This window comes from Mobula hypostoma, chromosome 19 (assembly GCF_963921235.1).
Source record: "Mobula hypostoma chromosome 19, sMobHyp1.1, whole genome shotgun sequence".
Lineage (NCBI taxonomy): Eukaryota > Metazoa > Chordata > Chondrichthyes > Myliobatiformes > Myliobatidae > Mobula > Mobula hypostoma.
In genome coordinates, this window is record NC_086115.1 from 62,889,718 (window position 1) to 62,905,111 (window position 15,394).

At 40.1% G+C, this 15,394-nt stretch overlaps 1 protein-coding gene across 6 annotated transcripts in view; it reads right to left on the bottom strand.

The window, feature by feature from the left end:
• shtn1 (shootin 1) overlaps window positions 1–15,394 on the bottom strand; it is a 117,426-nt gene that overhangs the window by 58,594 nt on the left and 43,438 nt on the right. For all 6 annotated transcript variants that reach the window (XR_010021041.1, XR_010021040.1, XR_010021039.1 and 3 more), the window contains exons 5-7: window positions 9,625–9,802; window positions 8,465–8,550; window positions 1,003–1,084 (exon numbers count right to left, since the gene is read on the bottom strand). Coding sequence is in view for 2 of the 6 variants with exons in the window: in XM_063072046.1 (XP_062928116.1) it covers window positions 1,003–1,084; window positions 8,465–8,550; window positions 9,625–9,802 (346 nt within the window). In the remaining 4 variants the exon portion in view is untranslated. The remainder of the gene's footprint in view (window positions 1–1,002; window positions 1,085–8,464; window positions 8,551–9,624; window positions 9,803–15,394) is intronic.

Here is a 15,394-nt window from a genome sequence, read left to right on the forward strand (position 1 = left end):
GGTTAAGCAAAATGATCTGAGCAAAAACTCAGAAAGTTAAATTTCTGCAGCATGCTTTCAGTTCTTACATATTTACTACAAAAATATTCATAGTTTTTTTCTACATTAGAATTGATCTTTTGTTTTAGTGAAGGAGGTAGGCAAATGTCAGAAGTACAAGGTTTAATGGTTTGCAAAAGTAACCAGGACATTGAGGAAAGCAAATATTGCTGAAATAAGTCTACACATTATGAAAAGAGTAACAGATATGAAATGGACTGAAGAATGCACATATTCATGTTGCTGCTCCTTTGGTTCTAATGGTTGAGGCAGTCAGTGTATCTCAGTAAATAACCAAGAGTGGAATCAATGGTAAAGAGATACGTAAGCTACAGTAGAACTATGTTTAACCATTGAGTTGTATTGCACTGAAATTATCTCCTCGGTCTAAATCACTCATGATGACATTTCTGCCTGTCTTACACAAATATCATTTTCCTGCATTAAGACCATATCCTTCTATGTATTGTCTATTGAAATGCCCATCCAAATGTCTCTTACATTTATTAATTGTAAATGTCCACTGGCAGCAAGACCCAGATATCTACCACTCACCGTGTAAAAATAATATGCCTCTCAGATGTCCTTGAAGACCCCTTCCTCCTTAAACCAGTGCCCTCTTGTTCTGATACCCTTATCATGGGATCAGGGGTCCCCAAGTTTTTTTATGCCACGGAACCATTAACCAAGGGGTCCATGGAGCTCAGGTTGGGAACCCCTGCATGGGATAAATATTTTGATCATCAATCCTACCTATGGCTCTCATAATCTTATCAGTTTCTATTAAGTCATCCCTCAGCCATGTAGCACAGTACGTAGAGGTCTATCGTATTATTCAGTCCTGACTGCTCCAGTCTTGCAGTATTATTCAATAAGTTTAATTAAAAACTGATATTTGTTTTCTTTCTAGTTTTACAAACCCATTGATTAACAACAATGATTACAGGTCAGAAGTTGAAAAACCTTTGTTGTACTTGGCAAGAACCTGATTTTGATTTTCAATTTCTGCAGCCAGTAACTTATTCTTTTCTTCTTCCTTTTGTAGCTGGAAAAATAAAATGAATTTATAATAAATACCAGCATCACTAAAGTAAACTCAGATTGATGTAACATATTTTAATTTTATTTGGGGTAAAGGGGACACCACCAGCAAGGCCAACACATATTGTTCATCACCCCCTGAGCAGATAATGGCTTTTGACCTGCTGCTCTCCTACAGGGCCAGTGCATTGTCAATTTCAGGATCTGCACCAAGTGACAAAGAAGGAATAGTGATAGATTTCCAAATCAGGATGACATACACTTTAGAGAATAATCAGCAGTGAATGGTGTTCCCATTCACCTGATGCCATGGTCTTTCTGGGTACCTGTCTAACCACTTCTAACTGCCGTAAAAAACCTAGGTGTATCATCTGAATGATAATGTTACTACTCTATCTTATTTAATTGGGTGGTCATTAAGTATCATTCAATAACCTCTTAGCTCCATCTTTTGTTCATTCTTTGATCACTAATGCAATAAGATCAATATTTTCTTCACCTCAAACTCATTATAAAGTTACAAAGCTGAAATAATGGTGGGTTGTGAAAATAACAGGAGCATTCAGAAAAAACATGCCTTGAAATAATATGAAAAGCCCAATATTACAGAATCTTTCTTAGATAATGACATTTAGAGAGTTTATTTGTGCATTAATAGATTTATTTGACTGTATTTTTTTAAATCTATGGACTATTTCATCTAATTATGTAGTTTCACCATGCAGTTCACTAAATGAATTAGACAGCCTGCTTTAGGGATTTGTATCATGAACTTACATTTATATCGTGTCTTTGAAAATCCCAACACATTTCACTGTTATTGAAATAGTTCTGAGGTATGATTGGAGTACTTTTAAATCCATTGCATGGTTACATTGATTGTAGAGATGAGATGAGCTTTATTTATCACAGTGCTCTGGGAAATGTGCTGTTTGTATCATGGTTTTCCATGTGCTAGCAGCAGCCCACAATGTTGCCACACTTCTGGTGCGAACATGGCATGCCTACATCTTACCAACCCTGACTGTATCTTTTGTAATGTGGGACGAGACCAGCCATGGGGAAAATCTCCTTCCAATAGTGGCAGGAATGAGTGATAGCTGATGCTATAAAGTGATTGGGATAATCACCACACTACCTTACCACTCACTGTGACTAACATTGGGAATCAAATCTACCAGGAGATTTAACTTTTTGAAAAAAATTAGCAAAATGGAGGAGCAGTTGGAATAAACCCTATCTTTAAGAGTTGGATAAAGGCAGCAGAGGGAATGAACCGTGCACAGCAAGTTAAGAAATAATGTTCATGGACCGTTTGTCCCACCCCATCAGGGGGATACGTAGCAACCTCATCAGGACCACCAGACTCAAAAACAGTAAAGCTGATCAACAACTCCCCCGCCCAACCATCACTACTTTATCATTTCCTATCAGTCATTTTATGTACAGACACTCCTGTGCCTTGTGTCACATTATGGAATACAATCAATCCATGTATATCAGCTATCTTGCGTATTTACTGTATATTTATTTTATTGGTATTATTGTGTTGTTTATCTTACTGTGTCTGTTTTTGTGCTGCATCAGATCAAGAGTAACAATTCTTTTGTTCTCCTTACACCTGTGTACTGGAAATGACATTAAAATTTGACTTGACAAATAAATTCTTCTTGGGCTTCCAGCCTGGTACAGGTATTGATTTTTTCCAACATTTCAATGACAAACTCTACCATCTTCATCAGGGATGATGCCTAGTCCAGTGGTATTTATACCCTGTTGTCCATCCTTCCTGACTGGTTAATCCTCCTTCAATCAGGTTTCTGCTGTCCCACCTTGTTTACAACCAAATTCAAATTCTTTCTTGGAGTGAGACTTTCATCTTTGTTAAAATTCAATCGGGCCCTTAAAGGGCTGACAGAAAAACCAGGAAACCTAACATGGGGAAACCTAACATGGAGAAACCCGTCACTACTGCCTGTCTTCCCTATAACTGCACAGGGTCTGGAAAGATCACCAGGGTCCTGAGGAACCAGCAGGTTAATACCATCCAAAAACTCTTAAGGAAGCTCAAATCACAGCTTATGGGGGTCAAAGATGACCCGGCACTCTGGACAGCTGGTGTTTATAGGATTCCCTGTGAATGCCGATCAGCATATATTGACCAGACAGAACGCACAGTGGAAACCAGCATGGTGTATCCATTTGGGTTACCCAGTGAAATCAGCCGTAGCAGAACATTGCATTCACAATGGCCATAGGATTGACTTTGATGGCACAAAACCACTGTGCCACACCAATGGGTGTTGGGACTGCCTGGTGAAGGAAGCCTTTGAAATAAAACTAGAGGAAAGAATTTTAACAAAGATGAAGGTATTGCTCAAAGTTAAGAACTGGAATTTGATTGTAAACAAGGTGGGAGAGTGGAAACCCGATTAGATGAGAACTAACCAATCAGGAGAGACAGACAATGGGAGTATAAATCCCACTGGACTAGACATGCCTAGGCATCATCCCCGATGAAGATGGCAGACTTTGTCATCAAAATGTTGGGTAAAATCAGTACCTGTACCCGGCTGGAAACCCGAGAAGAGTTTATTCATCGTATACTCCGGGAAAACACTAGATCGTTAATCTTGACTTGACCTTCACCTGGAGGGCAAGGGACAGGAAACACAGGTGGGCCTTGTACAAAGTTCATTCTCCTTAAACTCTAGTAGTAACCAGAGCACAGAATAGATCAGGATTTAATGTGCATGTCACAATTAATACAATTGTCCATTAAAAATGTTGATTTTTGGGTTGGGAGACTGTCATCAATGTAATATTATGGGGATCAATGACAAATCCCCAGCTGCTCCCAATCCACGTCAATGTGATTTGGATAATAAGTTCAAGGTTGCTGACAGCACAAAGACGAATGGTGATCTGTGCTGTGAGGATGCAGGGAGATTTTGGAGGATGTAACCATGTTGAGTGAATGGATAAGAGCAAAGCAGATGGGAAATAATATGAAAAGATGTGAGGACATCACTTTGAAAATATAAGGTGCATCATTTTTTTAAGCAGTGATAGTTTGAAAGGTATTGATGTTCATGGAACTGAATGTCCCTGCAACACAAACTGCTGAAAATTAATATGCAGATTCAGCAAACAACTAGGAAGATAAAAGATAGGTTAGTCTTATTGAAGTACAATCTAGCAGTAATTTAGATGGTTCTGGTGAGACCATATAGGAAAATTGTGTACAGATCTGGTCTCCATATCTACAGAAGGACATACTTGCGCTACAGAGGGTGCAAGAAATATGGACCAGATTCCCTCTGAGGATTGAGAGTGTTCTTGCATGAAGAAGCATACAGCAAACAGTTACTACTTTTTCTTCTTCTTGTGTTGTTTTCTGGCAGTTGGCAAACCAGCTTTAAGGTGCATTACCGCCACCAACTAGACTGGAGTGTGGATCGTTTGATAAAGAGGAGGAATGAAAAGAACTGCATTCCCTAAATTCTACACAATAAACCAGAGTCTTTCAGATACTTCATGATATAGGTCTGTATTTCTCTTAAAATCCCACTTAAAGTGTCTTCTATATCCACAGCAGTTTTTTTTGTTTATCTTAAGTGCTCCTATCATCTTCACTCTTTCCCTTTGGTACTTCCTACATTTAATCAATACTTGTTCAACTGTTTCTGGCTGATTACAGTATTCACACAACCCAGTTGGATGTTTCCCTATTTTGTGTAATGTGTAATTAAGACTTGTGTGTCCAATTCTTAAACAACTGATGATCACTTCTATCTTTCTATGTCCATTTGATATTCTTTTGTATCTGACTTGCCTCTGTATTTTGTACAGTTGTCTCCCTGTTTCACTCTCATCCCAATGCTTCTGCCTTGTCTCCTCAATACATGTTTTAATAATGCTCTTGACTTCCGCTTTGCTGAGAGGGATCTGGACCTCTATTATAGACGATTTGAGTGATTATTCAGCTATGCTATCCACCTTTTCATTACTCTCCACTCCACAATGAGCAGGAACCCAAAGAAAGCTTACTTCTACACCATTTTTGGGCAGTGTATATAACTTGCATAAAATCTCCAATAAAATATCCTGTCTACCTTCTGATTTTCTTGATTTGATAGAGGTTAATGCAAACAAGCTGCCTTTTTAACATTATTTTCTTCTATCCAAGATAAATATTGCCATTAACTCTGTTGTATACACTGATAAATGCTGAATTCTGCAGATGCTGAAAATTCAAGCAACACACATCAAAGTTGCTGGTGAACGCAGCAGGTCAGGCAGCATCTCTAGGAAGAGGTACAGTCGACGTTTCGGGCCGAGACCATTCGTCAGGACTAACTGAAGGAAGAAATAGTAAGAGATTTGAAAGTGGCAGGGGGAGGGGGAGATCCGAAATGATAGGAGAAGACAGGAGGGGGAGGGATGGAGCCCAGAGCTGGACAGGTGATAGGCAAAAGGGGATACGAGAGGATCATGGGACAGGAGGCCAAGAAGAAAGAAAAGGGGGAGGGGGGGAGAAACCCAGAGGATGGGCAAGGGGTATAGTCAGAGGGACAGAGGGAGAAAAAGGAGAGAGAGAGAAAGAATGTGTGTATATAAATAAATAACGGATGGGTTACGAAGGGGAGATGGGGCATTAGCGAAGTTAGAGAAGTCGATGTTCATGCCATCAGGTTGGAGGCTACCCAGACGGAATATCAGGTGTTGTTCCTCCAACCTGAGTGTGGCTTCATCTTTATAGTAGAGGACGCCGTGGATAGACATATCAGAATGGGAATGGAATGTGGAATTAAAATGTGTGGCCACTGGGAGATCCTGCTTTCTCTGGCGGACAGAGCGTAGGTATTCAGCAAAGTGGTCTCCCAGTCTGTGTCGGGTCTCGCCAATATATAGAAGTCCACATCGGGAGCACCGGATGCAGTATATCACCCCAGCCAACTCATAGGTGAAGTGTCGCCTCACCTGGAAGGACTGTCTGTGGCCCTGAATAGTGGTAAGGGAGGAAGTGTAAGGGCATATGTAGCACTAGTTCTGCTTACAAGGATAAGTGCCAGGAGGGAGATCCGTGGGGAAGGATGGGGGGGACGAATGGACAAGGGGGTCGCGTAGGGAGCGATCCCTGCGGAAGGCGGGGGGGGGGAGGGAAAGACGTGCTTAGTGGTGGGATCCCGTTGGAGGTGGCGGAAGTTACGGAGAATAATATGTTGGACCCGGAGGCTGGTGGGGTGGTAGGTGAGGACCGGGGGAACCCTATTCCTAGTGGGGTGACGGGAGGATGGAGTAAGAGCAGATGTGCATGAAATGGGGGAGATGCGTTTGAGAGTAGAGTTGATGGTGTCGGAAGGGAAGCCCCTTTCTTTAAAAAAGGAGGATATCTCCCTCATCCTGGAATGAAAAGCCTCATCCTGAGAGCAGATGCGGCAGAGACGGAGGAATTGCGAGAAGGGGATGGCGATTTTGCAAGAGACAGGGTGAGAAGAGGAGTAGTCCAGACAGCTGTAAAAGTCAGTAGGCTTACAGTAGACATCAGTAGATAAGCTGTCTCCAGAGATAGAGACAGAAAGATCTAGAAAGGGGAGGGAGGTGTCGGAAATAGACCAGGTAAACTTGAGGGCAGGGTGAAAGTTGGAGGCAAAGTTAATGAAGTCAATGAGCTCAGCATGCATGCAGGAAGCAGCGCCAATGCTTTGATGTCCTTCTCCTAATGCTAGTTTTGAAATGAGGAATGTAGACTGCAATACCTGTGTAGCCAGAGCTAGGGTCTTTTGATCCATCCGTAAATATTACAAGTTTGTTTCTAAAATGCAGGTCTATATATTCTTGTCCTATCAGTTTGATTTCACAATTAGACTTCTTTCCCAAAAGTTGTTGCAGGTTTATATCTACTGCATGTATTGTAAAGAGCCATGGAGGAACATCTGATAATGGAACTGTGGGGCTATACTCCATTTCGTGTAGACCATATTTTTGTGCTGCTACATCCCCGATCCATCCAGTTATTATAATTTGAATTATGTTCCCAGCAGTCTTTTAATATCGCTTTAGTCGGATGTGAGTAGTTATGCCCCATGATGTCAACCCAGTAATGTAGCATTAGCTTTAATCTTCTAACTCTTAATGGCATTTCCCCCATTTCGACTTGACGAGCTGATATAGGTGATGTTCTGAATGCACCACTACATATCCTGAGGGCCTGGGCTTGCTTAACATCCAGCATTTTTAAATTACTTTCTGCAGCTGACATGTAAGCTACACTTCCATAATCCAATGTAGCCCTCATTAGAGCTTGATAAATATTTAGTAGTGATATCCTGCTCGTACCCCAATCCTGTCCAGCAAGACACCTCAATAAGTTGTTTATTTTTTTACATTAGGTTGTAATTTTCCCAATTTGCTTTTTCCATGTAAGTTTCTCATCAAATAACAAACCAAGGAACCAAATTACCTTTACCTGCTCTAATTTTTGTTCATATAATTTCACGGAAACTCGTTTGTGATTTCTTGAGAAACATATCACTTGCGACTTACTTATAGACAATTTGAAACCCCATTTATTTGCCCACTCCTCCACTTTATTTATTGCATCTTGCATTTCCTTTGTATATAAATTAAATTTCTTCCCCTTACCCACAAAGCCCTGTCACCTGCATAAACGGATTTCCCCACACTATGCTCAACTTGTGCAAATATGTCATTTATCATTATGGTAAATAGTAAACAGTCACTTCTGTTTGCAGTTCCAAATCAGTTTGCCAGGCCTACACATGCAGGCACCTCCCAGTCTCCACTCAGCTAATAGGAGCCATCTGCCATTCATTTCCAACTCATCATCTGCAGCTTATTTAAACCCAACTCTCATTACAGTTCTTGTTCATTAATCCAACCAGCTGGTCTCAGTCAGTTGCTCCTAGCCTTCAGTTATCTTGTTGCCTTGTTGTGTTAGGTTTCTGTTCTCTCTTGTTTTGTGGCCCCTCGCAGCTTGTTTTGCAGTTTATTATTAAAGAGATCGCTCACTGCTAAATCGTTTCCACTGCTCTGCATTTGGGTCAAACCCCCTCTTCGTTTCCTGACACAGTTGAGATATGCTTAAGTGTAGTGTTTGGATTACAATGTTTGAGAAAGAAATATTGGTCAGAATATCGGGAAAGTTATAGCAGGTATTTTTATATCCACCTGTGAAAGGAATATGTGATCACTATTACACACAATTGTCACCTCTAATCTCTGGAGTATGGTTTGAACTATGACCTTCAGGTTGCCACTGAGTTAAGGTTAATAGCACTCAGCTCAAACTGTGCTCATAACTAATTCAAACACAGCACATCATTTCAGCAAGATTTCTTCCTTTGTTTTTGTTACTCACTTTATCAGTCAAGTTTTTCAGGTTCTCCAGCTGAAAAGACAACTGCATCTTCTCTTCCAGTATTGATGCAAGATTTTTTCGAAGATCTAGAATACAGACAAATTTGAATTTACATAAGTCATATTTTTATATAATAATAATTTTTGATGAACTTTTACAAATACCATGATGAAGAATCCCAGAACAGAGGAACGGGTCAATGTTAGCATTATTCAAGCAGCATCTATAGGAAGAGGCGCAGTCGACGTTTCAGGCCGAGACCCTTCGTCAGGACTAACTGAAGGAAGAGTGAGTAAGTGAGACCAGCAACTTTGATGTGTGTTGCTTGAATTTCCAGCATCTGCAGAATTCCTGTTGTTAGCAATTATTCAAGTCTAGGTTAGCCTTAGAAATGTTCAAACACAATGACAATTCTATGCAATCTGTTCAGAATAGGTTGCTACTCACTAACTTCCTTACTTAGGTTATTCCTTTACCAGTCATTTTCTCAAAGGACACTGGATATTACTGGAAACAAACAGGTTCAAACGTCTGCGGACCAATTACAGAAAATGGCCAGTAGTGCTCTGTGCAGCCGACTCCACATTCTAAATCAACTTTGTCAATAACAGGGCAAAATTTAGCAACAATTTAAAAATTACTTAAGATAGACCTTGTAGGTCTTTTGGGAAACAAATATTTGTCAGCTAAAAACAGGAAATGGGGAGCCCATGCGTAAATAAACTTTTATGATGAAGCCCAACTTTCATTTTATTTAAATGATCTAGAAAGGTATAATCACAAATCTGTTAAGTATTTTGCAAGAATAAGACCAATGTTGTTTTAGAGATACAGTGCAGAACAGGCCCCTCCAGCCTACCAGGCCACACTGCCCAGCAACCCATCACAGGACAATAGACAATGACCAATTAACTTACCAACCAGCACATCTCATACTGGGGGAGAAAACCCATCAGCAGAAGGGAAGAAACGTACAAACTTTCTTATAGAAGGCAATGGAAATGAACTCTGAACTCCAAGGCCCTGAGCTATAATGGCAACATGCTAACCGCTACGCTACTCTGGCGTCCATTTACTTGGTCATTTTTTTAAATTTCAAGTAAAAGCATGGTTCCCCCAATGACTTTGAAAAAAACATATTTCCCTTCACACTAACTCACCTTGTATTTGATTCTGGCATTCTATTGAAGAACATATGACATTGTTGTCTAATTGCTTATTTGTTGCATCATTTGCCGAATCTTCTCCCAAAGAAAGCTCAGCAGGAAGAGCACCAGCTCCCAGTTTCTCCATGTAGTGCATACTGATTCGTTTTAGGGCTTTATTGTCTTTGTTCAGCTACAAATGAGAAATTCAGCAAAGGTGAGTAGATTCTCACTAAACATGGATCTTCAAAGCAACCGTTTCCTCCTGGAGGACTTTTCTGAACAAAGAGAGAATTCAACTTTGAAAGGGTCAACATTCAGGTCATGTATTGCTATCATCTTTTAAGAGCTGTTGCACAAGTAAATTAGAAAATTGCATGACATTTGCATTACTTCAATTGTTGATGAAATTCCATTATGTGCTACAAAGTTATGAGTCATCTGGAGAAACATTCACTTTTCTTAAGAAGTCTATAATTTTTAGAAAGAAAGTTCAAAGTTTGCATACCATATACAACCTTGAGATTCGCCATCTTGCAAACAGCCACAAAACAAAGAAACAGATAGAATCCATGAAAACATCAAAGACCAAAAAACACTCAATGTGTGAAAAAAGAACAAATCGTAAAACAATAAAGAAGTAAACAAGTAACACACAGAACATGATCCACTGAGTACCCGGAGTGAGTTGACAGCCACAGAGCCAGTTCAGCGCTACAGCCGGTAAAGACAAGAGTAAGTGAAAGAGATGAGGTGGTTTACATACTCTTATTTCTATAAGTGCTTCCCTAAGCACTGAGACACCAGTGAAGATGTGCAGTAGCAGCCTGACGTAGGGTAACGTGGCCAGGTTATGGGTGGATATGAGAGATGACGTCAAAGTTCAAAGTAAATTTATGATCAAAGTACATGAAATATATATCACCGTATACTACCCTGAGATTCATTTGCTTGCAGGCATTCACAATAGAATCAATGAAAAGCTGCATACAAAGATGACAAACTGTGCAAATACAACAAAAACAATAAATAAACACATGGACAGATAAAGTTCAAGTTCAAAGTAAATTTATTATCAAAGTACATATAAGTCACCATATACAATTCTGAGATTCGTTTTCTTGCAGGCATACAAGGCAGATACAAGAAACACAATAGAATCAGTGAAAGACACCACCCAATGGGACGGACAAACAACCAACATGTAAAAAACAACAAACTGCAAGTACAAGAGAAAATTTAAAAAACAATAAAAACTGGGAACATGAGCTGAAGAGTCCTTGAAAGTAAGTCCATAGTTAGAGGAACAGTTCAGAGATGGGGAGAGTGAAGCTGAGTGCAGTTATACCCTGTGGTTCATCAGCCTGATGGATAACAGTAATAACTGTTCCTGAACCTGGTGGTGTGGGTCCTGAGACTCCTGTACCTCCTTCTTGATGGTGGCAGTGAGAAGATAGCATGGCCTGAATGGTGGTGTGTTTACCCTACAATTAATGTACGTGTGCTATAACTAAGATAATTCATTACATTAGAACATAACAACTTCACAATTCCTAACATTCAATCAGGTCTAAGACATTACGTGTTCCTTTGCTACCTATTGGGAATCAAGCACTCCACACTTTAAAATATAAATATCAATATTCCCAAAGATTTTGATAATAGTACAATTCAATACAGAGAAGACAATAAGACATAGGATAAGAATTAGGCCATTCAGCCCATCGAGTCCACCAGACCATGACTGAGCCTCATTCCATCCTTGCCTTCTTTCTGTAACCTTTGATGCCCGACTAATCAAGAACCTAACAATTGCTACTTTAAATATACTTAATGATGGCCTCCACAACAGTCTGTAGCAATGAATTCCACAGATTCACCACATCTTGCTAAAGAAATTCTTCTTCATCTCTCTTGTAAATGTAAGTCCCTGCATTCTGAGGCTGTGCCCCCTGCTCCTAGACTCATTCACTATAGGAAATGTCCTCTCTACATCCACTCTGTCTAGGCCTTTTAATATTCAATATGTTTCATTCCTCTAAATTCCAGCGAGTACAGGTCCAGAGCCATCAAACGCTCCCCATACATTAATCCTTTTGTTCCCAGGATTATTCTCATGAACCTTCTCTGGACCCTCTCCAATAACCAGCACACTTTTCTCAGATAAGAGGCCCAAAACTACTCTCAACACTTCAAATGCAGTCTGACCAGTACCTTATAAAGCCTCAGCATTACAGCCTTGTTCTTATATTCTGCTCCTCATGAATTGTATGCTAACATTGCATATGCCTTCCTGCCCACTGATTCAACCTGAAAATTAACCTTCAGGGAATCCTGCACACGGTCTTCAAGTTTCCTTACACCTCTGATTTTTAAATTTTCTTCCCATTTAGAAAATAGTCTACATCTTTATCCCTTCTACCATAGGGCATAACCATACACTTGCCTATACTATATTCCGTCTCATTTCTTTGCCCATTTTCCCAATCTGTCCAAGTCCTTCTGCAGACTACCTGCTTCCTCAAGACTACCAGCCCCTCCAGCTATCTTTGTATCATCTGCAAATCTGGCCACTAAGCCATCAATTTTGTCATCCAAATTGTTGACACACAACGTTAAGAAGTACCAACACCGATCCCTGTGGCTCACCACTTGTCACCAGCAGTAAAACAGAAAAGCCCCCTTTCTTCCAACACTTGGCCTCCTGCCAATCTTCCATCCATGCTAATATCTCTCATGGGCTCTTATGTGCCGTACCTTGTCAAAGCTTTTTAGAAAATTCAAATAAACAACATTCTCCTTTGTCTATCCTGACTGAGAAGAGGAGAAATAGCTGGAAAAATAGGAAGAACGATGAAGACTGTTTAGAAAAATTAGAGCATTTATGATGTAAATGACTTTAGAGCCTGTGAATACTAGCAGTAAACTTCCCCAAAGATACCAACAAGACATGTACATTCATTGCAGTTCATTTATGCCATGGACCCCTACCATTCACTGAGGGGTCCATTGACCCCGGGTTGGGAACTCCTGATTTATTGTAAAGGTTGATGGGATGAACAAGGCTGGGACACAACTCTCTAAAGGAGGCAAAGGGCTTTATTTGTGACTTCTATGTCACACACAAAACTTGCAAAATAGTTTTTAAAACACATAATAAAAAAGGAAGGTGCCATTGAAAATAAGAAATTTTCTAAAGGGACATCAGAGAGGAATATATGCGACTCACGACCAAAATGCTGGAAATTGTTACACCCTCAAAAGAACATTTTCATTTAGGAGCAAGTCATGACAACAAGGGACCTGGTAATGTTCCCTGCTCAATGCCCATTGGACATCATCCTTCAGATCACTTATATTTTCATTTACTGTTACCCTTTACTTTCTTTTTGACTTTAATCAAACTTTTAATCCCACATGTCACTTTTTCGTAGATATAAATGGCCTTTGTATTCCTGATGAATCCACAATGTGGGACTTTGCCAAACTTGTCCATAAAATCCATGCAGTTCCCATTAACTGCATTACCTTCAGTGTCCTGCCTATTACTTCAAACACTTCAGTCACGTTCCTCAGAAATGATCATTAATAAACAAACCTTGCTAACTTCCTGGATTGACCTGTGTCTCTCCAAATACTTTTTTAAAAAAGTCTCCACCAATTTTCTTCTCCAGCAATGTTAGTCTGACTAGCTAATAATTATTTGGTTAAGCTTTAGACCCTTTTGAAATAATAAAATCATTTTGACCATAGCATCTTTCATTGATATGTAGAAGACTGAAGTAAGATCTGATGGAGGTGAACTAAATTATGAGGGTATAGATAGGGTATATTCAAGCAGGTGTTTTCCACTGAGGTTGGGAGAGACGATAACTACAGGTTATATGTTAAGGGTGAAAGGTGAAAAGTTAAAGGGGAACATGAGGGGGAGCTTCTTCACTCTGAGGGTTCTGAGAGTGCAGAGTGAACTGCCAGTGGAGCTGGTGCATGTGAGCTCAATTTCAATGTGTAAGAGAAGTTTGAATAGGTGCATGGATAGTAGGGGTTTGGAGGGCTATGGTCCCAGTGCAGGTTGACGGGAGTAGGAAATTTAAATGGTTCAGCATGGACTAGATGGGCTGAAGGGTCTGTTTCTGTGCTGTACTTTTCTATGACTCTCACAGTTTGCAAGGACTATAGATCCAAACTCATCAGTCTCCTTTTGGAGTTTAGAAAATGAGAAGTTGGGGATGGAGGAGGGGGGAAGATGTCATTGGAACCTATCAAATATTGAAAGGCCGAGACAGAGCAGATGAGAAGAGGATAGTGGGAGGGTCTTGGACCAGACAGCAGAGCCTCAGAATACAAGGATGTCCCTTTAGAACAGAGGTGTGGGGGTATTTCTTTAGACAGAGGGTGAACTTCATTGCTGCAGGTGACTATAGAGGTCAAGTCATTGGGTACATCTAAAGTAGAGGTTAATAGTTTCTTAATTAGTCATGGTTATGGAGAGAAGGCAGGAGAATAAGGTTGAGAAGCATAATAAATCAACCATGATGGAATAGTGGAACAGACTCAATGGGCAGAATGGCTTAATTATAGTCTTATTATATGGGCAAAGAGCTGAATTCCAAAGGAGAAACAAGGGTTACTGGCTTTGTCAGCAAGGCGGAATTTGACTGTGGGTAGGATCAAGGTGGCCTGGTAAAACCAATATCATGGGAAACAAGAGAAAATCTTCCACTATCTGAAGTGCCATCTCCTTCAAAGAAAAATGGTTTGATCGTTTGAAGCCTATTATATTAGCCATTGAATTTTGCTCTAGAAGATCCTCTCTTGGGCTGAGCCATATTTAACTGCTTCAACAATGGACTTCATCATGAAGTCAGGAGATGTGTTGTTCGCTAATGATTGCACACAATTTAATTCAATTTGCAATACCTCAATTAATAAAGAAGACAGATTGCATGCAGACCTCAATAATAAGAGAAAAATAACATTTGCACCATACAAGTGCCAAGTACCATCTCTTGCATGAGATTCTAATACTCTCACCTTGACATTCAATAGTGTTATTGTCATCAAATTCCTCACCATCAGTATCCTGGTGATAGGTGGGGTGGAGGGGTCAAGATTGAACAGAAACTTAATTGAATTGTAAGTAATGTTGCTCTGAGAACAGGTCAAAGGGTATTTTGCAGTAAGTGGCTCATTTCCCAATTCTGCAGAGAATTCCAGCCACACTTTAACTACATGCCTGGAATCAGATGTGCAATTCTCCACTAATCTAAATGACCTCAACTCAGAACTATACAAAGGTGGTTTAGTATCACCCAACAAAAAAACCACCACATTAAAAGTGGGCACAATCCACAGGCTGAAATATTCCTTCTCTCTAATGCTGTAGCTACAGCATGTACAGCTGACAGCAATTAACCTTCCAAACATACAGCTTTCAGCTCCTAGAATGTCAAGTGGAAAAGGTAAAAGGAAGACCGACCCTTGCAAGAACCCAGGACGTTTGCTATGGTTCCTCGACCACCTCTGGGTTGAAATCACAAACTCTTTTGCAAGCAGTACTGTGGAGGTACTTCCAACACAAGGACCAATGTGATTCTAAAAGGCAGCTCATCACTACCTCTCTTTAGCAATGGAGATAGATGTTAAATACTGACCCTGGCTGTGATCTCCAATTCCCTTCGCTAAACTTTAAAGAAAATACATGAACTGAAAATTGTGACAGTTCCATTTTATGAATAAATTGGAGTATAATTTTAACAATATTAAGGTTCCAGAAATATTCACA